This window comes from Onychomys torridus, chromosome 3, assembly GCF_903995425.1.
Source record: "Onychomys torridus chromosome 3, mOncTor1.1, whole genome shotgun sequence".
NCBI classification, from domain to species: Eukaryota; Metazoa; Chordata; class Mammalia; order Rodentia; family Cricetidae; genus Onychomys; species Onychomys torridus.
Genome location: NC_050445.1, coordinates 70,379,721 through 70,404,398, shown reverse-complemented (window position 1 = coordinate 70,404,398; position 24,678 = coordinate 70,379,721). Strand labels below are relative to the sequence as shown.

General features: G+C 43.5%; 2 protein-coding genes across 4 annotated transcripts in view; one reads left to right on the top strand and one right to left on the bottom strand.

Annotated features, from left to right (window-relative positions):
* The window catches only part of Dmtf1 (cyclin D binding myb like transcription factor 1), a 52,021-nt gene extending 44,655 nt beyond the window's left edge, over positions 1-7,366 (top strand). For both annotated transcript variants that reach the window (XM_036182027.1, XM_036182026.1), the window contains 5 exons: positions 1,300-1,385; positions 4,091-4,246; positions 4,568-4,942; positions 5,848-5,992; positions 6,184-7,366. In XM_036182027.1, coding sequence (XP_036037920.1) covers positions 1,300-1,385; positions 4,091-4,246; positions 4,568-4,942; positions 5,848-5,992; positions 6,184-6,293 — 872 coding nt within the window. In that variant the 3' untranslated portion in view covers positions 6,294-7,366. The remainder of the gene's footprint in view (positions 1-1,299; positions 1,386-4,090; positions 4,247-4,567; positions 4,943-5,847; positions 5,993-6,183) is intronic.
* Positions 7,367-7,372: 6 nt separating this feature from the next.
* On the bottom strand, positions 7,373-24,258 carry Tmem243 (transmembrane protein 243). 2 transcript variants are annotated; one of them, XM_036182028.1, is made up of 5 exons: positions 24,139-24,258; positions 23,568-23,838; positions 10,201-10,251; positions 8,972-9,076; positions 7,373-7,927 (listed from the first exon to the last, which is right to left on the bottom strand). In XM_036182028.1, exons 2-5 carry the CDS (start codon positions 23,643-23,645, stop codon positions 7,805-7,807), a joined length of 357 nt encoding a protein of 118 aa, XP_036037921.1. In that variant the 5' UTR covers positions 23,646-23,838; positions 24,139-24,258; the 3' UTR covers positions 7,373-7,804. The 2 variants fall into 2 exon arrangements, with proteins under 2 accessions (XP_036037921.1, XP_036037922.1); XM_036182029.1 differs by having other exon boundaries at positions 23,568-23,745.
* Between the last annotated feature and the right edge of the window lie 420 nt (positions 24,259-24,678).

Sequence of the window (24,678 nt, the reverse complement as noted above, 5' to 3'; positions counted from 1 at the left end):
CAGGATACCCTCCTCTTACAATATGCTCTGTGTTTCTTGACCTCATCTACAAGATGCTAATAGTCTGTCATTAGGACAAACACACACACACACACACACACACACACACACACACACATACACACACCACGCACGCACGCAGGTACACACGCTGCCCTTGTTGAGACACACTGGGCACCTGTTGATACTGTAAGCACCATGTATCTGTATATGCAATGACTATCAAAGGGACCTTTGAGGGGGGTTGCACTTGCCTTGCATGGTGAAGCCCTGGGTTTGATCACCTGCAGCACAAAAAAAAGTTGCTTTGGAAACATTTAAACTAATGACCTGCCTTACTCCTTTATTTGGCCCTCCATGTTTTTTATTTTATAGTTTAAGAATTACCAAGTAGCAGAAGTTCCTACTCTAAATAGACGAGCTATTATTGAGTATAAATTGTACATAGAGAGTATTAGCCACCATTAGGATGACACTATCCATTAGGAAAACAGCAGATACTTTATAAATGAAACCTTAATACTCATTCATACCATCTCTTTTTAATAGCTTTTTAAGAGTATTTTATTACTTCCAGCAAGATAAGTGAATATAGTTAAGAGTTCTGTATCCCGTCCATTATTGGTAGCATTCTAACCCCAATCTCTTGTATTTGCTTGTTAGACCCCCATCAAATACGGTCTTCTGAAAAAAGTTACTATCATAGATTGTTTTGGTTTTAAAGTTGCATTTGCTCCTCATAACAACTCCATATAGGGAGGGCAGATAAAAATCTCTGAATGTTGATTTGGGTTAAATCACTTTGCGGTGGCCATGGAAGAGGCAGTGTCACTAGAACTAATAGCTAATGTTAGAGACTGCCAGGCCACATTTATAGTGCTTACTAAAATGTCCAGAAATGTTGGTTCCTCTGAGTTCCTTTTCTCTTTCCATATTAGCCTTGGTGTATTCTTCTTGCTTCCTAACACTTGAAAACACTTTCACATACACACCAAGAGTTATTAGCAAACCTCTTACATGATTCTGATAATATCTTTGGCTTTATGAGCCTTGTGATGTCATTAGTGCTTTCTGTGAAGTGTGAAAGCAACCATGTTTAAAAAGAAAAAAAACGTGGGTGGGCATGACTATTTAGTAAAACTGGCAGTGGGCTGAAGTTAGCTGTTATGTGTCTAATCTTTGTGCCATCCCAGATAAGTCCATTATGTAAGTTATCAATATGAGATTTCCTTCATGACAGCTGACTCCATTGGAGAAACCTGACAAAGCATTTTATTATTGTCCTTGTTCTTACTGCAGCTTCAGCAGACTCCCCTGCTGCATCTGTTGATTCAGAAACACTAACACTAAACAGTGGAGCACTACAGACATTTGAGATTCTTCCAGTGAGTAATGCTTCAGATAATAGATATTGGCTGTTTTTATGCAAAAGAAAGACCAGGTATCTTTCATAGACGTTCTATGTAAGTAAATGAAATTAGAATTCTGAGGCCAGCGTGGTAGACTGGACATGAATTGCACTTCACTTTGATGCCATTCTGCTCTTTGTCCATGTGTACATGAACGGATGCATTTTTGCATCTGGAAATGACAGTGACGCTGAGCCAGTGGTGCCGTTTTGCGCTGGCTCGGGTTGGTGGACACTTCATGAGCTTTTGGTAATACTTGTTAAATGTGTTGAGTAAGCTCTATGCTAGTCACTGGATATAAATGTTTAGTTCCAGTCCTTAATGGTTACAGTTTGGCAAAATATTTAACTCTAAAAACGTTAAACAGTTATCAGGAGCCAGGGAGATGGCTCATAGGTAAAATGTTTATTTTGTAAACACAAGTCCTTGGATTCCCAGTACCATTGTAAAAAAAAAAAAAAAAAAAAAAAGTCTGGGCGTGGTAGCATACAGGTTCCTATAATTCTACCATTGGGGGTTTAATGGCCAGCCAGTCTAGCCAAATCAGTGAGCTCTGTTTCAGTGAGAGACTTGTTGAAGAGAGATTGAGGAAGACACCTATGTCGACCTCTGGCCTATGCATGCATTTGCACACAGGTACACCCACTACACACTCATTATCAATGACCACATTCTAACTGCACATTATCATAAAGAAAATATTGGTTGACACAGAATTCACACCTGAATGCTTAATTTTGGATGTTCGGCTAGCAATGTGATTACTGTGCTGGGTGGTATACAATTGCTAGGTAAACAAGCACTCATCCACAGTGTACCAACTTGCTCTTCAGTGAGTCAGACATTAAAAATATATTTTTGGCTTAACAGTGGGCTTAACCTACATGTAGTTCCATCAGTGAAAGAAAATCTCTTGTGGTTCTCACTTACTTGAAATTCCCCCAAATAAATATCTGGATATGATCCAAGTAAATTTTGGTTGCCTCTAGATGGGGGAAATGGGTCATGACTTAAATGTATAGTTTGTTTAGAGGCAATGAAAATTCAAGAAGTCAAAGGCCCAGTTTGTGTCCTCCTTCCTAAAACAAGCCCGGAGTTAGTTCCTGTTTTACTAAGAAAATATAAACACTATCCATGCTACTTCAAGATTTGTTTATTTTGAAGAATTACATATTAGTACAATAATTTAGTCAACACCCTTTAGCTAAATCCCTTGAAGATCACCAGAAGACCTAAAGATTCTGTTTCTGTCTTTGGACTTGAGAGACTTTAATAATCTCACAGAAGGAATGCACACTGTATTTAACACTGGTCATAACAACTTGATTTTATGCTTGTTTATTTGTATTTGAGAAAGGTGTATTGGGGTAGTGTTAAGGCTTTTTACAAGGTCACAAGAAAATGTTTTAAGAGCCTGAGGCTGGTGACATTGCTCGGCAGTATGAGCACTGCCTACTCTTCCAAAGGACCCAAGTTTAGTTCCCAGCACCCACATGGTGACTCACAAACCTCTGTAACTTAAGTTCCAGGGGATTCAGCAACCTTCTGACCTCTGTGGGTACCAGGCTCATATTGAGTGCATCAACAGCAGACAGATCACCCAAATACATAATTTTCTTAAAATATACAGACTTAAGTTTATTAAAACACTTGAAATGCATATGTTTGTATACAGTATTGGCACTGATTCCTAGCTATCTGCGATAAGTACTTGTAACCCTTAGAAAAATGATTGGTTTTCACTTTGGGAGAAAGCAGAGAAAAACTGAGTTCCTGGTAGTGGTAGGCACTTTAATAATCATTTCTAATTCTACCAGCCCTTTCTGTGAAACAGGTATTATCTCCCTCTTAGCAGTAAGAAAAACCTGTATTCAGGGATCCAGGACAGGAAAGGAACTTTGGCCAAGATAATTAGATTGAAAAACAGACTCTCCCCCTTACCTAGCCCTCCGTAAAGTACAAAATACTTACTCTACAGCTTGTTAGGATAACCTGATCCATTAATACTCTGTCACTATAAAACCTCAAAAGATAAATATATTGCTAGTTAACAACCTTTTCAAATGGCATCTTCATTTTCCTTAATACAGGAGTATTTCCTAAAATCACTCCATTAGAAAAATCACTCCATTAGAAACATTTCAAGTAAATAAACACTGCCAATGTGCCTTCTCAAAAACTTGGTGTTTTAAACTGTTGTTGTTGTTGTTGTTGTTGTTGTTGTTGTTGTTGCATCTTGTTATGGAGTGTGTGGTACATGCCTTAATGCTGATGGAGGTCAAAGGGTAACTTGTAAGAGTTTGTTCTCTTTCCACTTAGTGAGTCCTGAGTTAATCCACTGAGACATCTTGCTGGTTTATTTACCAAAGAGAAAAGTTGGAGAGGTGACTGAGGATTGGGTTCCTGCATTGCCTGTGGTGTCTCATGAACCTACCGTGTTGATGCGTAGTTGAGACCAGAACTAGAAATGCATGGAGCAAAAGATATAATAAATGCTGTATTCGTTACATCTCAGATATTGAAACAATATACATAATGAAGAGTATTCCCTTTGCCATTTGTACCTTCATGATTGGCAAGTACATCGCTAGCTACTAAATTCAAATCAGTTTTCTTAAATGCAGATGTAGACGTAATCCATCGGCTTTTGTACCTGTGTTGAGCCTCTTTTTCTTCTTTAGTCTTTCCATTTACAGCCCACTGGTACTCCAGGCACCTACCTTCTTCAAACAAGCTCAAGTCAAGGCCTTCCCCTAACTCTGACCACAAGTCCCACAGTAACCCTGGCAGCTGCTGCTCCTGCTTCTCCTGAACAGATCATTGTTCATGCTTTATCCGTATGTTCTACTTCATTTCTGAGTGTCTGTTATGGGTCAGGATTAATCGATAGAAATGTAAAGTAGTTGGGTTGGCTATCAGAGTACTTGTATCGTCTGTCCCAGTGTGGTACTCTGCACCTCATTCTTCACTGGGTATGCCTCTGATCTCCATTATGGCCTTTCTAGTAGATGGCTATCCATTCAAATAGGGATTCAGAAGAGGAAGGGCTCCCTGGGAAGTAACCGATGCTAGAAAAGTGGTGGTAAGAGTAGTTGCAGAGGCGAAAGAGGGAGACTGCCAGTTCTTCGTCCTTGATGGTCTCCTTTACTGTTTTATAGCCAGAACATCTGTTGAACACAGGTGACAATGTCACAGTGCAGTGTCACACACCAAGAGTCATTATTCAAACTGTTGCTACAGAAGACATCGCTTCTTCAGTATCCCAAGCAGAACTGACCGTTGATAGTGATCTTCATCCATCTGATTTTCCTGAGCCTCCAGATGCACTAGAGGCCGACACTTTCCCAGATGAAATTCCTCGGCCTAAGATGACTATACAACCATCATTTAATACTCATGTGTCTAAGTTCAGCGACCAAAACAGCACAGAACTGATAAATAGTGTTATGGTCAGAACCGAGGAAGAAATCGCTGACACCGACCTTAAGCAGGAAGAACCACCCTCTGACTTAGCCAGTGCTTATGTAACTGAGGTAAGCTGTGTAGAAGACTGCAGCCTATGGGTTTTACCCTGGGCTTCACAGCTACTTTGAGGAGAGAGACTTTCCAGAGCAGGGGTTCTCAACCTTCCAAATGCTATGACCCTTTCATACAGTTCCCCATGTTGTGACTCCCAACCATACAATTCTTTCATTGCTACTTCATAACTGTAATTTTGCTACTCTTATGATCAAAATGTAATATCTGATATGTGACCCCACAGGGTTCGCAACCACCCAGTTTGAGAACCACTGACTGCTCTGGTACTCTTTTCTTTAGACTGACAAAGTACAAACTCAAAAGTTATTAGTGGGGGCCGGAGAGACGGCTCAGCGGTTAAGAGCACTGCCTGCTCTTCCAGAGAACCCCAGCTCAATTCCCAGTGCCCACATGGCAGCTCACAACTGTAACTCCAGTTTCAGGGGATCCAGCACACAGACATGCATGCAGGGAAAACACCAGTGTACCTAAAATACAAATAAATTACTTTAAAAAAGAAAAAGTTATTAGTGGACCAGCTCTTGTTATTGGATATACCTGAGCATAGTTCCACAGGCAACAGATTGAGAAACATCTGTTAGCATCCACTCCCTGGAGCACTTTTGGGTGGTGTTGGGTAATCATAGATTCTAGATACATCTCACAGTGCAACATAATTGTTTTTTCTACATACAAATGACATAGGACAATTTGTGGGTTTTAAGTTCCTCATATTCATTATATTCCATTATGAGATTATTGAGATTCACAGACCCCCATCTTTTTAAGGTTTTAACCTTTATGTTCTAATTTTAAAATGGAGGATATTTGAGAGCTAAGTGCTAACAGACCTGGACGTACTTGGGGAATGTAAGTCTATCTCTCTTTTTTTTGTTTCCTTTTTTAAAATATTATTTAGGATTTAGAGTCTCCCACCATAGTACACCAAGTTCATCAAACAATTGATGATGAAACAATACTTATCGTTCCTTCACCACATGGCTTCATCCAAGCAGCTGATGTTATAGACACTGACTCTGTCTTGCCTTTGACAACACTAACAGGTACTGTACTAAGACTGAATCATGAGCCTGGTAAACTGTAAGGGTAAAATCAGGCAGTTTTGTCATGTTAATCTTCTCTTGATCTATTGGTTCTCTTGTTGGCTAAATCCTACATGTTGGTAAAATACTTGGACTGGATAATAAGTAAAATACATGTAATACTAACTTTATTTAAACTTAACTCATTACAGATCCCATATTCCAACATCATCAGGAAGAATCGAATATAATTGGATCATCTTTAGGCAGTCCTGTTTCTGAAGACTCAAAGGATGTGGAGGACTTGGTAAACTGTCACTAGATTGTTAGAAACAGATACTTCAAGTAAAGAAGCCACATTGTTAATTACTTTATCTCCAAAGAAAGGAGCAATCCCAAGAATTTTGGTTCGCCATTCCTCTGGCTTGTACGTAGCTACTGTGCTGAAGCACATTGTTGCTGCTGTTCCTTTTTACCTCCTTTTAAATATATCATCTGAGGTCCAATTTATGACAGTGTGTTATGGAGTCTAGACGTTTTCATTGCCCAGACCTGTTGAGTTTTATGTCAAGAGGGAGTTGCATTCGCTGCAGCTACTTAAGTCACCAAAGCTTAACTGCCCTGGTTTTCCTCTCTGCAGTTAGACGCTGTCCTCTGTCCTGACTCAGGTTGGCCTGGGTATAGTTCAGGCTATATTAGCAACATGGTCCAGCTCAGCAGTGACCTTCTGAAAGACTGACATGACCAGACACTGTCCTCTGTCCTGACTCAGGTTGGCCTGGGTATGGTTCAGGCTATATTAGCAACGTGGTCCAGCTTAGCAGTGACCTTCAAAAGACTGACATGACCAGCATTGAGATCCAGAACGTGGGGGGGCTGGTTGGGAAGGTCACTCTGCTTACCCCATTGCTGGCAGTGGGAGCTGACTGAGGTGGGGTAGAGGAAAGCATTAAAGAGTCAAGAAAATTCACTACAGGTCTTTAGTCTTTAACTCTTAAAGGGAATGTGGATAAAGTAACAACCCCCCCCCCCCATAGCAAAGCAGTTATGACCCCTTATCAGAGACAGCTGGGACTTTACATACAGTTAGCACTTTGAAGTAAGTCAGTGAGGGCAAGTGATACTGCCTGTGTCTGATAACCATGACTTTTTATTACGTTTTACTATATAATTGCCCAGAAAATAGTTGAGGGGTATTAGAGTATGCTGTTCACTTAGTGCATTACCTGTTGGGGTACAGTGTAGCTTCTCCTTCAGGCACTTTTAAAAAACAAAATTTGCTTCTGTATCAAAAGAAAACAAATCAAGAGTCATTCCTAAGGGTAAAGCCAAAACAAGCCTATAGGGCTTTGATGATATGATCCTTATAGAAAAGTCAGAAGAAAAAGAAAAAAAAAGAGGAAACTTGTATAAATTATTTTATTTATTATTGTAATTAGATCTTCACAATCAAAGTTGTCTTTTCACCATCTGTTTTATTAATGTGAAACTGTAGTAATAAGCAAAAGTTGGTTGCCTAGGGAACAATAATTGTATATCCAGTTTAACAGAAATAAAAGAGTATTTGTCTTAAAATGCAAGATTTGAGCCATGCAATTAAATTGTAAAAAACGAAATTTCAAAAGTGAAAATACTTTGCCATTTGAGGCTGGAATGTTTCAGCTTCTTAAAGGAAAGCAGAGATCCTATTATACAGCTCCCTTACAAGAGGGAATTCAGAGTTACAATTAACATGAAAATCATGTACCAGACTTCTGTAGAGGATTCTTCAGCATACTTTTTTCCAGCAGTTAATTCACACAGTGTCCTGGTAAGTGTTTCTTCTTGGTAGCTTCACCTTCCCACATCATGGAAGTACAAGTTCGCACATATACATAACATGATGATAGAAAATAAGATATAGTAAATTAGCTTTCTAAATTTCGGTTCTAAGTCTCCTTGTCGATACCAGTAGATCTAAAAGAAGAATCAGATAAAATTTAAGTAATGGCCAACTGTTACAATGTAAAATACAACTAATCCTTTTTATGTGGATATCATAGTATTTATTGTTCTCTAAGATAGTCTTCAGTTAATCATCATTCCTTAGGCCAATGCAGCCATAATTCTTTATGATTCAAGTAGTACTACATGTGTTTCCATGGTCCAAGATCGTATATATTCCTGGTTTTGTGATATATTTGGTTCTGTGATCAAAGTAGTATACCAATCAAGCTATATAAGAACATGTATCTCAATATATCTTTAGTATATTTGAATTACTAGAAAGGAGAGCACTTAGATTTATTTATGTGACTGATTCAGATATGAGAACTTACATAAGTAAATAATATCTCAACCTTGGTCACTCGGAGCTGCTGAACATAGGAGACAAGAAAACTTTCAAGTAGATTCAACTTAGGACTAGTTCTACCTAAGTGTTAGGCTTAAAACCTATATGGGATTGGAACAATTTAAGGATTTACTTTAAAAAAAAAAAACAAAACAAAAAACAAAAAAACTTAGTGCTGTTTTAAAAATGGTGTTGGAGGTCAGACCCAGGGCTCCTTGCAGCAAGTGTAAGAGAATCTTTCCCAGAGAACCACAACCTCTCCCCAAGGTATTACTGTTTGAATTGAAAGGCAAAACCAACAGATAACCTCTAAATAACAGAGAGCCAGCCATCTTGTAGGGGTGGGTGGGTGTTTTTAGCACATAAAGGGGTCTGTATTTATCTTGTGACAAATAGAACTACGACTTGATAGCCATGTTTCCTGGGAATTGTGATGTTAATTGTCACCCTTTTGAGACAACACAGATCCATGGGGACCCATTTGCAATTACAAGAAGTAATCCAGGGTGCTCCTGGAAGACTGTTGAGTCCTGTGTATGGTCACCGTGTGATTTTTCACCATTTGAAGTATTGTGGCAATTCTTAACTTGCATGTCTACCCATCAAGGAAGTAGTTTTCTTTGGGCTTTTGAACTTTGGAATTGAGGAGAAAGGGGAATAGTACTCACAAGTACGCAGGCAGTAATACTACTCAAAGAGATGCAGACAGCAAAAAATACATTCAGTGGTTTGGGAGGTAGTTGAGGGAAAACAAAAGCACTGATGAGTGTCACCTGTGTGGAGAGACATGGAAGGCCTTAAGAGTAATTCAAGGTGTAGTTAGACCGTGGCTGGGCAGGTAATAACGTTTTGCATCATAAAATCACGTTGAGTTATTTAATACTTTCTAGCTTTTCCAGAAAGTACAAAAGAAGGCAAAACTGTCTCAAAAAGAAACCTCTTCATTAACAAAGGTTAGCAATCATTTAAATCCCATTCCCAAGATTAGTACCTACTAGAAAAAGACCTGATTATCTTGGTGTTAGTATTTATGAGGCGCTAGGAAGACATCCCGAACACAACAAGACCACGGAAGAGTTTTATTAAAGGGGATAGAGGTGACAGGCCTGCGTGACCCACACACGTGGGTGAGGAGATAAGGAGAGAGTCATGTAAGATGGCGCCGGCTTTTTAAAGCCCAACTGTGTGGACATGTAATCTCTATCACTTGGTATTGTAAATATTCCTACCAAAAGTGAGTAGTGCTCACCTTGGTAGAACAGACACTAAAATTGGAGCAGTACACAAATTAGAATGGTCCCTGCACAAGGGTGACATGCATTTTTATTAAAGCTCTCCCACAATGGTATGGCGCATACTAATGCACAGACTGTTAATGTCTTTGTCCTTGTTGCCAGCATTGCCAAGATGCTATGGGGAATTAAACTAAATTACAGAGTTAGAAGAAAAAAAGTGAATATACACAAAGCTGGTTTGGCTTAGACTATAAAAAAATACTGAAAGATAGGTTTCTAATCCCCATTTTTGTTTCTACCTTGTATTAAAAAGCTATGGAAAAACTAAGGTTTGTTCTCTTAGCAAATTTAGTCTTGGTTATCAGACTTTACAAACTACAGCTTTTTATTTTGATAAGGCATATACAGAATGTGTATCACACATATTCTGATGTGCTATACAGAATTTAAAAATATACCATATACTGTCTGAATCTTTTAAAACCTGGCCAGAGTAAATGCAAGACATTAAAAGTTGACTGATTTACTCTTTGAACTTGACCATGATTGGAATATCTATATGTTCACACCCTCTTTAAAAGTCTTTTATTTTAGGAGGATTGATAGTAAAGTTCTCAACTGGCCGAGAGTATAAATGCAAAAAAAAAAAAAGAGATACTTACTAGAATCAACAAGGTGGTTAAGCTGCCCACAACTAAATTGATGATTCGGTCCTGAAAGAGACAAGAGTTTGTAAGGCGGATGGATGACTTGGATTCAGGGCTGCCAGAGCAGAAACTGGAATCTTACAGACTGAAGAGACCAAGAGCTGGCCCTTTGACACCTTCCAAAGAAAGCTGCTAATAAAAATGTGAACAAGGTTCTGGAAAATGAGGCCCACTGGGGCGTGCCTGTGCTGATGGACACGGTATGAGGGGGATGGTGTTCAGGTTGCCAGCCTTGGCACCAGACTGATCATGATGTCTGCGGGTGACAAAGGAGGTGGTGCTCTCTGCCTGGAAATCCTTGGTACTGTTAGAAAGGACCAGAGTGTTACGTTGGGAACAAAGGCTATCTAGTCCAGTCTGACTGTTTTTCTCCAACTCAGTAAGACTTGAGTAATTTAAGCAAAGAATTCTTTGAAGAGCCAAGGCACTATCCATTATGTTTTCTTGTGGTTTTCAGCCTAACCTTATCTAAAGAGAGAGAATCTAGATTTTACAGGTTAAGGTAAACTTGGGCCCAGTGTGTTTTAAACTACTTGCCAAAAATTGGAGCTAGCTCCAAAACCAAGTATAACTATGTTATGAAGTAATCAGGTTGGTGAGTTCTTTATAGAATTACAGAACAAGGGTTAGAGTCGTCACTCAGTAGTACAGCACTTGCCTGGCATGTACAGGCCCAGGCTTGACTCCCCAACACTCCCATCCCAGGAGAAAAGGAACTATGTACAACAAGGTTGGGCTTAAAACAGTACTGTAGGGCCACTGAGAACAACTTATTTGTGAGAAACCAAAGCCAAATCATGAATTTCATTTGTGGAGCAGGTGCTACTGGGATTGAACCTTGCACATGATGCTGGGCAGGCTCCATACCACTTTGGCCCTTAGTATCAACAGAAAGGGAGAAACAGCAACAAACTAAAACCTCTTCCAAATTCTCTGCTTTGGAAACTACAAATTAAAGTGGTAGGCAAAGCCGGGAGTGTAGAAAGGCCAGGTTTGGTGTGTGCCTGACCTACGCCAGGACAAACCACAACTCTTCCAGCTGAAGGCAGTGATCCAAGGTTAGAAGGGAAAACTAAACTAAACCACAACTCGTGAGGTCTTAGCACCAGAGTCCACCAGAAATTAAGACCATTTCTTAGGAAAGAAACCTGGGAGCAATTCATTAATCAACTTCTTCCACATATGGCCAATGTATGTGTGTTTTAACAAAGTGCACAAGGATAAAATCTGTACAAGTATGAAAGTTTCAGCAGTCTATCTGCTCTTAGAGATTTGCAGACATTCACTGTGGGTCTTCATACCCTAACAGCTGTCACAACAGAAGTGTATAATAACCAAGGTAAGTCAGTTTCTAAACGTCACAGCAGCTTGTCTGCCAAAATCAGGAGGGGAGGGGGGGGCAATGGAGAGCAACTGACCAGACTTTAACATAGCTTCTAAAGCTAGGTTTGAGGGACAGGGAAGGTGGCTGAGTGAAGTGCCTGCTGCACAATCCAAAGGACCAGCGTCTGGCTCAAACTCCATCAGCATCCACATAAAAAGCTGGGCATGCAGCCTGGAGAGATGAGTGCACAAGCCCTGTAACTCCAGCTCCAGGGGACTTGACCCCTCTTCTGGCTTCTGGTCACCCACATGCATAGCATACACAATTTTTTTTTTTTTTTTTTTTTTTTTAAGAATGGGCTGGAGAGATGGCTCAGAGGTTAAGAGCACTGACTGCTCTTCCAGAGGTCCTGAGTTCAATTCCCAGCAACCACATGGTGGCTCAGAACCATCTATAATGAGATCTGGTGTGGTGCCCTCTTCTGGCTTGCAGTGATACATGCAAACAGAACACTGTATACATAATAAATAAATCTTTAAAAATAAAAAAAAAAAAGAATGAAAGCTGGACACAACAGCATACATCTGTAAGTCAGTGGGTGGAGTATAGAGACAAAGTGGGTGTGTAGAGCTCAATGGCCAGCCAGAGTAGCTGAATTGAGAGACCTTATCTCAAAAAATATATAGAATGATAAAGGGGAAAATCAGACATCAACCTCTGGCCTCCAGTGTGTGCATACCTATGTATACCACACATATATACACCTAAGGATGAAATTGCAGTATGATTTGCACATGGGGGAAAAAGGCTCAAGAAAATCAACATATCCAAGTTGTCCTATAATTCTACAGTAAAGAGACAAGATTATCAGGCCTATTTTCCTCCCAGAAAATGTCCCTATTGAACTTAACATTCCATGCTGGATAGCACATCCTAAGAGCCACTACTGCTGTAGACAAAGCTGTCAAGTAACAGATGGCACCTCACAAAGCCTATTAGTAGCATGTCCCATTAGCCTATTAAGAATAGCGTAACTGCTTTGATCATTATAATGAAAATATACCTAAATAAATTTTCCCTGCCTAGCTTCTAGATAGTCACTCAATTTCAGGTATCTTCCTGAATTAACAGGAGTTCTCTCAGTTGTTCCTAAGATGAGATGAACTATTCGGGATGTGGCAGAAATGCCTAACAGTGTTTTCTTTCTCCCGGCCAGTGCCTTGCCTTCAAGTCTCCTGCTATAGACAACCATAAATCCTGGTGAGAAGAACCACCGAGTTAATTTGTAACTTCACTTAAAATGCTGTAACCAAAGCCTAGCTACTCCAATTGCCTTAGCCTCACCTAAGAGACCCGTCTAAATGCAAGATCAAATCTTGCTTCAGATATGCTGAGTCAAAAAATATTTTTAACAAAATCTGGTATGAGCCTTGAGCAAGCCATTTTGAGAGTTCAAAGCTTAGGACAGAAATCCTTTGGGACAAAAGATTGTATTTCAGGGTTTGGCGGGTTCTTCTAGGTCCAATCTCCAAAGAACAGAATGATTCAATCACTAGTTAAGGCATCAAAGGGCTCCACAACTGAGCTAAATTGTATATGGAGATGATGTTGCATAAAAGAAGTGGAACTCGGGTTTTTCTGTGTCTACAGCTGGTGTTTATTTTTCCCAGAAACTACCATTCTCCATACCCCCCCATTTTATTTTTATCCTAGTTTTTAACTTACTCTGCCACTGTCTAGCTATATAACCCCAAATGGAGATCCCTTAAACCCTGTTTTGTTTGATAGACCAAAATGAGCGAAGTGATAGTTTCAGTAATTTACAGCACTGAATCCACTTCATACTACACTTGGGTCAAAGTATACCTAGTCACGTAACCAAAGAGTCCCCAATCTTACCTGGTCAGTCATCATCCAGTGCACTGATGAAAAAGGTACAGGCCCTCAGACTGAAACTCAGGTAGTGATGGCTTTTGTAGGATATTGGTAGTAACATCCCAAGTAACCAATGGCCAGCAGCTACTATCTACTCTTGGGAAATACCCTGTTGCTATAGAGTTTAGAATGCTAACAAGCATTGTGTTCGGTCTTCCATTTCCATGGTAAATTACCTTTTACCTCCTCCTAAAGCAGGCTTTGTGCTAAACAAAACCCAAGTAACAATAAAAAGATGAAGGCATGAATTCTAAAGGGGCTTAAAGAACATTAAGAGTGGGAAGAGGCATGAGAATTTAGGGGGAAATTGCCTATGAAATGGTTTTTGATTTAAATTATAAGTCTAGTACAATAATCTAACTCAATGGGACTTTGCTTTCCATGGCTTCAGTTACCTGTGATTAACAATCCAAAACTACCAAGAGAGAAATTGCAAAGATTAACAATTTATGTTTTAAACTGTATATCATGCTCAGAATAAAATGTTGTGTAATCCCATCCTACACTATACACACACACATCATCATCATCCTCTGCACAGTACTGAGACTACGTAATAACCATGCTGTCTGTCTCGCATAGCCAACTCAAGCTGTCAGACTTCACCTTCATTTGTGTTCAATAATGCTTTTAATATGGTGAGGCTGGCAATTTAGATATGCCAAAGAAAAGTCAGAGTATGAACTTTAAGTGCAATGGTAGTGGGAAAGGTGGCCTCTCCTTCAGCATTTTCCTTAATGCCTCGCACAAGTAGAGGGTACTCCTCTCTCTCCTGGGGCCTGACCCGTCAGAACCTAATGTAGCCTTGTGGGATGGACATGAAGCAGAACAGCAGAAGATGTGGCTTGGTCTTGTATCTCAGGCTCAATATCCTCTCAAGTGCTTCCTGGGATTGTTGATTTCAAGGAAACATCAATAATAAACTTTGGGAATTACCAGGGTCCATGTCTTCCTAGCTTTATTACAAGGTCAGTTTCTGCTAGAGCAGGAAAAGGCAGTGACTTCCAAGGCTTTATCCTTAAACAATGTGTCTCAGCACTCCCAGGGAGGAAACAACAGGAAAGGAGAAAAGGAAAACGCAAGAATGCCGCACATTGTCCTCCATACTCTTGGAGGAGGTGGGGGCAGGGCTGGAGGTTGCCTGTAGAATTACATCGCTCCCCAGGTGTGTCTCCACACTGCACACTCGAATGTTTGTTTTTCCACCCCAAAACCATGCCATGAACAAACGTCATTGTCAACTGCTTAAAGCTCTCCAGTGATGCTGCTAATCTCCAAACCTTGGCAGAACAGCTCACGCCTCTGGGTACTAATCCTAGACTCCGTAAGCCAAGCCAGACTGGACAGTTTGTTTTCTGGGCCAGCATACAGCACCTTCCCTTCATTTTAACTACTGGCTATGCCAAATCCTTCCACCAGTCGGAAAGACTGCCCCCAAATCTGAAGCACATTCACTAGCCAAAGCTGTGACTTGAGGACCTCTCTTGCAGACTAACTGGGCTTAGCAATTTCAAAAATGCACAGAACACTCCCTGGAGGATAAATCTTTGGGAAGCCTAGGCCATGTGATCCAAACCCCCAACAACTACTGGGCACTGGACATGTCTAAAATACCTTCGAACTTGATTCATCTCTTCTTCCACATGTCAAAGTTGGGGACGGTAAGGCCAAAGCTGCTTTACTATCATTGAGCCAGCTCCTATAATGGAAGCCCAGCCCAATGGTACGCTTTCTAAGCTTGTACCAGGGCACACATGCCCTCACCTTCCCGGAAGAGCACCTTTTTCTAAATCAAGGCAAAACCAAGCCGTGTGCCTATGGGGGCTGCCAATGCTCAGAGTGACTTCAATGATGTACCTCATCATATTCCTCTGCCAACCACAATACCCAGAATGTATCAAGATGATTACATGGTAAAGGCAGAAACTGGGTTTACTACAGATACGTGTTGTCTGTCCTCAGCTAGTCCTTCACTGTGCTCCACTGGTCTTCTGAGTTGCCTGCTTCTGACCTCTTCAGAAAGAGGCTGGAAGCTCTCTCCCACCCCAGGTTCTCAGTCCTGTCCTTGAACCCATTATATCAGTCATCCTGACAAAACAATGCTAGGAGAAAAAGGAGTGCCCATTCCCCCAGTCTCGGGGGGTGGAGGAGGAACAGGAGGAAGAGAGGGGAGCTATCATCTTTGGGAAGGTGTGAGTGCCCTCCTGCATGGGATTAGCACCCCTCAAAGCCTCTTGCAGGCCCGGTCTTTCCCCTATGTAGAGAACAGCACTACTCCCCTCTAGTGGGCAGCAACAAGTCACCACCTTGAAAGCAGGCCCTGCCTGACACCAATATTGCTGCCGCCTTTGTCTTGGACTTCCCAACTTCTTAGAACAGTGAGAAATAAATTCCGTCCTTGGCAAATTACACACCACGTGGCATTTTGTTCCAGGAGTGTACTAAGAACAGAAAGACCAGGTAGAGCCTAATAAGCAATGGTAAGAGAAGAAAAAGAACATTCTATCTTCCCTTCAGCACTTAGGATTTGAGAAAAGACATGACCTAGCACATTTCCTGGGATGTAGTTGTAAACTTCACTGGTTTGCACTGGACTCCTCTTGAGATCTGCTATCACCATGCCCAGTTACAATACTACTCGTGCTTCTAGGCCAAGACTCAGAAGTCTGACCTGACATCTTTGAGAACCCCAGCTATGAAAGGGAACATTCTGACAGCTATCCATGCTTAGCTGCCTAGACCACACTTTCATCAATCTCTGAATACTGGGTACACTTTCTAGTAAGGAAGCAAAGCAATGTGTGAGCATGCAAAGCCCACTAGCAGAGCTTCCCACTGTTTACCTAGAGTGAGGTAGCCAGGCCTGAGCCACATCCTTTCACATTTCCCAAACTTAATAATTTTAAGGCTACAAGTTAGAGATGGACTTTCAGAAATTACTTGTTTTTCTTCCAGTCGCAAAGGAAAACTTCATGTCATTGAAGCTCTGGAAATGGCTGGGTAAGATAGCCCTAGGGGGGAAGAAATCTCTAAGAAGATATGAAATGTGGGAAGGTTTCTGTTGTAAGAAACCTCATGCCCTGTTCGTGTTTCTTCTGAGTCATATGGCCCTGCCTAAATTGGATCTTCCCTTTATATGGTCGCCAGAGGCAACCAGAGGGGCAAATGGCATCCACATGAGTGGAAAATGAGACTTCTTGCCTCACTGGCTAACTCTAGAGAATAGTGAACTCTGCCCATTGGTATAACCTTCCTGAGACTTCCCAAAGAAACCATGAACTCTGAACAGAACCATAAGCAGGGTAGATGTATGGCAAGAGGTTTCAAGAATGCAGGCGGCGCACGCCTTTAGTCCCAGCACTCAGGAGGCAGAAGTAGCATAATTTCTATGAGTTCGAGGCCAGCCTAGGCTACATAGTTCAACCACAACCAAGGCTATATAGATCCTGTCTCAAAAGAATAAAATAAAAAATAAAAATACATCCACACTGATAGCTTTACACATTTTGCACTGCTGTGTATGAATATGAATACAAAATTCCCTCATCGTTTTGATCAAGAAAAAGTTCATTCACAGACATTTGTTAATGTCCTCTTATTTCCTCATAGTCACATTTTGAAGCATCTTCAGGTTATAAATATTTTTGTACATTCATCCTACCAGATTCTCCTCACAGATACCTGAAATAGATTATGTTCATTGAAGTACCATTTATGGAAATCAAAGTAAAAATAGAGCACAAACACAGTCTTCATGTTTAAGGGGAGAAAAACAGCTAGAGTTGGTACCTACAGAAGCACACTGATGATGTGCACCCAAGCTTCCGAATGGAAGACTGCATAAACACTGACTTACAGACCTTCTCTTCAGCCACGTACCAACCAGTAGGCTTGGATACATCACTTAGCATTTAAGATGTAGTCTTCCAATTGTGTACAACTTGTTAGGTTACTATACAGATTAGGACATAAAGGTCCTCACAACAGAATAGCTGTCATTCAGTGGTAAATGGTGGCCTATTCAGGTGGCCATGTCCATTGCAAAGTCTTTAATTATTGATTAGACCCCTCAGAGCTTAGTTGGAGCTGAACTGACTCCTCCAGGCTTAGCCCCAATTTTTAAAGCAGCCAGTAACTTTAAATTCATTTCACTTCCCATAAGGACACTCAAGTTTATCAAATATCTGAGCTCAGAAAATATTGTTACCATATCTATGCATGACCTGCATCTGACCATAAGAAAAGTAATTATTCAGTTCATGAGAAGCAAGCAATTACCACACCTGAGCAAAAGTCCAGTCTTCCCAGAGGATAGTAAATCATTAAAGCCTCTAGGAGGCCAGACTTGGTTTCTTTCTTACACAACACTGTATTATTCACCCATTTACTACTGGCCTCTGCTATATATACCTCAACAGGAAGAGAAACAGTAACTGAATTGCCCGAGAGTTTAAAACACCACTTCCTGTTTGGGCAGCCAGTGAATCCAAGTTTCTGAACAGAGCCTTTGTGTTTTGTTGTTTTAGAACCTCCCAAGACTATAGGTTATTTTGGGGTGATGCTAGTCCCTTGCATCACTTAAAACTTAATAAACTTAAAATCCATGCATAGGATGAGTCAATAGCCCCTTCACTTAGGGACCATACTCTAGAAGAAACCACATCTACCCAAGTTCCTCACAGTACACAGACCAGTGCCAGGGTGCCCCTCTGAACAGCCAGGTTTGTTGGAGAGAGACAAGGACGGAAGCAGGGCTGTAAGCTTCCAAAGCAGAAAATAAGACAGACTGAACAGGATTCATGTTTGGGGGCAGAGTCAGCACCACAGTAAGTTCACAAAAATTGAGAGGCAGTTAGATGCAACGCCAAAAACAGCACTTGCCTCTCAAGCCTGACATCCTGAGTTCAATCCCCAGAAGAGGGAGAAAAAGGAGGCAGCTCCAAAGATCAGAGGAGAAATGTGACCTTGGATGGAGCTGGCACAGAGCAAGGTACAACCAGTGCTCCCCAACCCTCTCTGGATGTCTTCTGCTGAGCTTTCCAAAGATCTGATGCCTGGCGGAGGCCCATCCCCAGAGACCCCAAGTGTACTGATCTTGAGACAGGAGGAAGGAACATACAGAGAAGAAAGGGAAAAGTCAACTGCATCCATTTGTCCAGAATTGCAACTTTGGTACAAGGAACTGAAAGTGATTTGGCGGGCTGGATGAGAAAAGACAACTGTTTGCAGTCCCTTGGCAAGCCGCTCTCCTTCGAGGGAGAGAGCGCTGTGCTCACAGCGTCACAGAAGGATGAGAAACTAGACGCTTACAAGATTCCTTGGAGGGAAGCCTTGTGGGACCCTGAGCGAGAGAGGCAGTGATGACCTTAATCAGAAGGAAATGTTTTTAAAGGGGCTGAAATCGCATAAACAGCATTCTCATCTTACATTTGGATGCTCCCAGGTCAAACAGTTAGGACTACAAGTAATGAAAAAAGTCTTGGTTTTGCTACTTGTTTACTGGGGGATGTGGGAAGAGGATTTTGCTCTTAGAACCAAGTATCTAAGCCTCAGAGCCCACTAACCTCTACAGGGGGGCTTCCTTTCCCCTTGCTAGAGTCCACTGCAGCAACTCCTCACCCTCAGTTTCCAACAGGAAGATAAACTACATGCTTTGTTCTCCGTTATCATCACTGGAACACGTTCATCTGGAAACCATCTTGTGTTATATTCCACCAGGTGAAGCATCTGTCCTTCGCCCATCCGCATTAGCTGTGGGGAAATGCTTTGCTCTCTCCCACCGAAAGAATCACTGTCCTCTTCCCACCCGGGTTCACTCAGCCTCCACAGCTGAAACTGATTTTGGATACCTAGCAACCAACCACAATGTCAAGAAATGATGACCCTCAACCCCAGACAACAATTTGCTGTAGAGACAAGTCTTTTTCTTTTTTCTTTTTGGTTTTTCAAGACAGGGTTCCTCTGTGTAATAGCTCTGGCTGTCCTGCAACTTACTCTGTAGACCAGGCTGGCCTCCAACTCAGAGATCCGCCTGCCTCTGCCTCCCAAGTGCTGGGATTAAAGGCGTACGCCACCACTGCCTGGTGAGGCAGGTGTTTTACTAAAACCAAGGACAGCAGAGGGACTATCTGTAGGTTTTAGTTCACACAGCAGGGAAGAAGATGGGAGAAGAAAAGAGTCCTAGGTCCACCACAAAGCATTCTACAGAGCCATGTCTTGGAATGCTCCCACAATAGAGGCAGAACTAGGTTGTACTGTAGGGGCTAAGAGGCCACACTACCAAAGCAGAAGTACTCCACCATCATCAACTAGCATCAGAGAAAAAGTCAGCACGTCCAGCTTCGGAACCCCACAGCAAAGGAAGGCATTCATAAACTGGGCTGCAAACCCATAACCATAGTCCTCTAGCTTTGGAACATGCTGTCCAAATGACTGGATTGGCGGTGTGTGGTGTGTACCTGAAATGTGGCCAATCTGAACCGAAACGGACCCCAAGCATAAAACATACACCGGATATCAAAGACTTAGTACAAAAACATTTTAAAATCTTAATTTACATTGGTTATATAACAGATACAATGGATTTATGGGCTTAAATATTTTGGTAGGTCTACAAAGAAATTCTAAATTACATGTAAGGCCCAAATAATATTTCTTTGGGGAGAGAGAGAGAGAGAGGGAGAGGGAGGGGGAGAGAGAGAGAGAGAGAGAGAGAGGGAGAGAGAGAGAGAGAGAGAGAGAGTGTGTGTGTGTGTGTGTGTGTGTGTGTGTGTGTGTGTGTGTGTTGCTGGGGATCAAACAAACAGGACCGTGTATTTGTTAGGCAAGTTCTCTACCACTGAGCTTAAGTCTTTTCTGGGTGTTTTGGTTAGTTGGGTGGGTGGGTGGGCAGGGTTTGGGGTGGGGTGGGGTAGGGAATTAAACCTGGTGCCTTGTGCCTGCTAGGCAAGCATATATTCCTTGCTCTTGTGATCCACATATGGGCCGTGCTCTTTCAAGTACAAAAACTATAACATGGGCATAGAAACATCAGATATTATTTTGCTCTCTGCCATACTTGGTTTTCATCTGACAGAAATGTACTATGGAACAGAACTTAATGTTTTTGGGTTTTAGTTTTGTTTGAAATGTGGTCTCACACTATACCTCAGATAGGCCTGGAACTACATAGCCTAGCTGGCCTCAGACTCACAGCAATCTTCCTGTCTCCTTGCTGCGAAGAAATGGTTTAAAACCATGAAAATAACATTCTGACATCCTGACCAGGATTGATAACATTTCCACAAGCATCAATGAGGTGTAGTTTCTTATAAAAGATGGCCACCATTCCCTCTGTCAGCATCCCTCGAATGTAACAAGAAGATTTAATTGCTCCATCTATGAAGTTTTTCCTAACTATCACACTGAAGACTGAGTAAACTTGTAATCCCAGTCCTTAAAATCACTGTGAGCATTCAGTACAGAAGGCCGGCGGCCCTCCGGGACTGCACACTCGGGTGCTGCTCAGGGCCCACCCGGTTATATTTCTTCTTCTACAGTAGATTCCAGCGACTGAGTGCAAACTCGCCATCGGACCTGAGGCAACCACTTCACCCCAACCTCCTGGGAAATGGCTACAAGTATGTGGCTGACTACAGTGTGCCAAGAGTACTCCACACAGGCCCCCGCTAGGTTAAGTTACTGTTCACCTCACAGTTCAGCTCACAAAAGGGAAGTAACGTGTCACTGCCCAAGTAACGCCATGACACTCACTTCCTTGGTGTACACTAGAAATAAAGCCTCCATCTTAGAAAGGACCCTGACGGTCAAAGAAGGGAAAGCTGGGCGCCCAGCCTGTTGCCTAGCACTGAGGAAACACAAGCTCTCCAGATTCTCCTGTCTGGGCTTCAGTCCTCTTTACCTTAAAAATTAGGGATCACACCTACAACTGCACACCCCCACACTGTCAGTTGTTGAAATAGGATCACTAAAAGCTCTGAGAACTGGTCATGAGAAAGTGGGCTTTCTCCTCTCTAGACTTTTTTCTGGTAAACAGCAGTTCACTATTACCAAGTTTCCACTTAAGTGGCTACTGTGTCTAGTTTCCTGGCCTCTGCAAGGGAGTAAGCCAGACACCCACATATAAGGGAGAGAGTGAGATTTCTTTAATCCCAAGACTCCTCCAGTGCCAGCAGTTCCTACTATCCAAAGGAATGGCGTACTGCAATGTATCCATCATTATTGGGGTTGCATTCTGGTTCCTTGCCCCCTCCAGCCTTCAAATCAAGTCTCTACTGTAAACAAAGACAGATGTCTCACCTTCAGGTCAGGCATCTCAATTGATTGGAAACACATTTTGCCTCACGCCAAACCATGGATTTCTTACCTTTCTCCATTCCATGGAATTTATATGCAATGGTCCTGTCCACCTCACAGGGCAGGCTGAGGGATGCGTTTGTAAGAGTTGTAATTACATAGTATTCTTAACTTTTTCCTGAGTCCCCGAAGCTATAATGTTCTACAGCTGCCTAAGTACTGCAGGGCATTCTACTCATTGTATACTTGGACTCAGGTATGCCATGAACAGAGATATATTTGGATACTGATGTCATTGGATGGGTTGCAAATGGATGAGGGATGGCAGGAAACTTTCAAGCATTAGGCTAGTGGGCTGGTCAATAACATCAATTATTTCTCAATGTCTACACAGTTGTTAGGAGGTTGAGCTGTTTTGCTTTTTAAGCTTCTGATTTTGTGTTGGGGTCAGTGTTGCACTGTGTACCTTGAACAGCTGAGACCAAGTGTTCCTTCCACCCCAGCCTCCCAAGGGCTGAAACTGACACAGTGAATTGCCCCAGCTTCCGTGTGTCTGCACGAATCCACAAGTCCGGCAGGAACTTCAGTACGGCTGCATTACAGGGTCTGTGGAGTTCAAAGTGGTCCCAACCGCTCAGACTCCCAGTCAGTGCTCAACAAGATATGCTGAGATAATGATTTGGGGACAGTTGGTTGAATTTTCTCTATGAATGCAACCAGTTTCTCTTTGTACCCAAAACACATTTCCCCTGTGCTGTGACACAGGACACATCCACCTAGATCTCTATATATCTATATACAGATCTTCTATTCCTGACCGCTTTCCTTCGGTATCCAGGACCCTATTAATAACGCATGCTTAGTAATGTCTGCACTGATAGGGACATTACTAACCTAGAGTTCATGAGCACAGTGAGCTGAGATTAGGTAAAGCCACAAGAATCTAGACATCAAGCTTAAAATGTTTTATTAAAACACTCCAAGATAAAGCAAAGTCTATGCGGAATTTAGGCGTACTAGCAGCATCCAAAATCAGGCCCCTGAAGGCCAGGTGGAGAAGTTCCCTATGTGCCCCACAGGCTCCTTCCCAAAAGTAAGAAATCCAAGCTCTGCACTAAGTGCACTAAGTGCTGACAGCCCTCTATCTCCATCGGGGGTCGATGGTCACCAATGCCATTTCCATGAAGGAAAAAACAGCAAGTTAATATTGCCCAGACCTCTCAGAAAGTTAATGCTGAGTACAGAGAAAGGTTCTCTTCAGTTGTTAGCCGGGAGCATTGCCTAATCAAGCTTCTTGAGAAGTGTTACACTCTTTTCAAGGACTTCTTATTTGAGCCTTTGCTCATTTGAGCCTTTGCTTATTTGAGCGCTGGGACCCTCTGATCACCTCCTGGAATAGTGGCCAACGTCCACCCTCACATAACTGCTTCACAGCCTCGCCACAGACCCCTTGAGGACTCTAGGTACACAATTATCAGAAGCAGCCCTCGGCAGCTCCAGAGTGCGGTTGTGCAACCTTCCCAGCAATCTCCCTCCACAGTGGGGTTTCCGCACTCTCGTGAAGGGCTTCCCACAAACTGCCCAGAACTTTCTGAACTTTTCTCCACCACTCCACCCTGCTCTTGGAGACAGACGAGTGCAGCGCACACATCCCGAGAGGGAGGCGGGATTGCAGGACCGCTCGCTCTCTCCACTTCCACGTCCACTCCAGGCCCGTGGCAGGGGACGGCGGGACGGCGGGACGGCCGGGGCCCACTCCCGCACTCACCTTGGCAGACGTCTCCCCGAACAGAGGTCTGTTGTCCTGGCCGCTGGTCCCGTAGGTCCGGGCGGTAAAATCCTCCATTTTGGGGCTGCTTCTCTCGACCCTGGCCGCTCAACAGCGAGTCCGCATCAGCTCGCCAAGCCGGGACGCCCGCCCCTCACGGCGCACGCATGGCCGGGGCCTGGGGGAGGGACGGGAAATCCCGACGGGGCGACTGTCACTCGCGGGGGCCGCGGCCGCTCCGCCTCCGCCCCGCCGTCCTCATCGCCAGCGGCTGCCGCAGGAAGTGAAAAGAAACAAACGGCGCTTGGCCGTCGCCCCGCCGGCCGCCCCCGCCCGCTCCCGCCGCCCCCAATCCCGGCTCGGCTGGGCGGGGACAAAGTTTTCCCGGCCGCGTCCCCCGCGCGGCGGGCGGCGGGAGTGAAGTTGCGGGGCGAGCGCCCCCGCACACCTCCCCGGCTCCTCGGCCGAGAGCTCGGCATCCGCCCGCTCCGCGTCCCGTCCCCGCGTCCCGTCCCCCGAGCTCCCCGCAGCCCCGGCCGCGCCCGCCCGCCAGCCAGCCCGCGGGCCAGACCTCGGTGTCCCGGGCCGCGGCTCCCCAGACGCCCGCCGGAGCCCCGCACCGCGCGGCCAGTCCCCTGGGCTGCCCGATCCCGGACCCGCGGCCACTGTCGCAAACCGGTCGGGCCCGCCCAGACCGCGTCACGGCCCAGGCAGCCAATCCCACGGGCAGAGGCGCCGCCCCGGCTGCGGAGCTTTTTTGGCAGGGGTGCGGATTCTCCTCCGCCCCGCGCGGGTCTCCGCAGCCACCCGAGTCCCCGCCCGCCCCCCGGCAGTGAGCGGCGGCTCGGTGCACGTGCCCAAAGCACGGTTCCGAAGACACCTCGAATTTGTCGTCTTCCAAAAGTGGCCTGCTTTGACCACTCCAGGATTCGGATTTGAACACTTTACAGTTCGGGGAGCGCTGGCATGGTGTATGCTTGTTTTATTCTGTGTTACATACAGAGTTAGAGGTCCTAGAGTACATAAACAGGTAGAAAGGTGCCAGCTGTTTCTCTGACTGGTCCAGTGGAGGTGCTGACTAAACACGGTTGCTGCCACCGGCCAGAGCTCC

Excerpts from the sequence above, each read along its gene's own strand:
- Tmem243 (XM_036182028.1), bottom strand. The coding sequence starts at position 23,645 with ATGGAGGATTTTACCGCCCGGACCTACGGGACCAGCGGCCAGGACAAC. Across the intron at positions 9,077-10,200 it reads TAACCACCTTGTTGATTCTA|GTGACACTCATCAGTGCTTT; the intron begins GTAAGTATCTCT and ends CTCTCCACACAG. Across the intron at positions 7,928-8,971 it reads GTATTACTGCCTGCGTACTT|ATCTACTGGTATCGACAAGG; the intron begins GTGAGTACTATT and ends TTCTTCTTTTAG.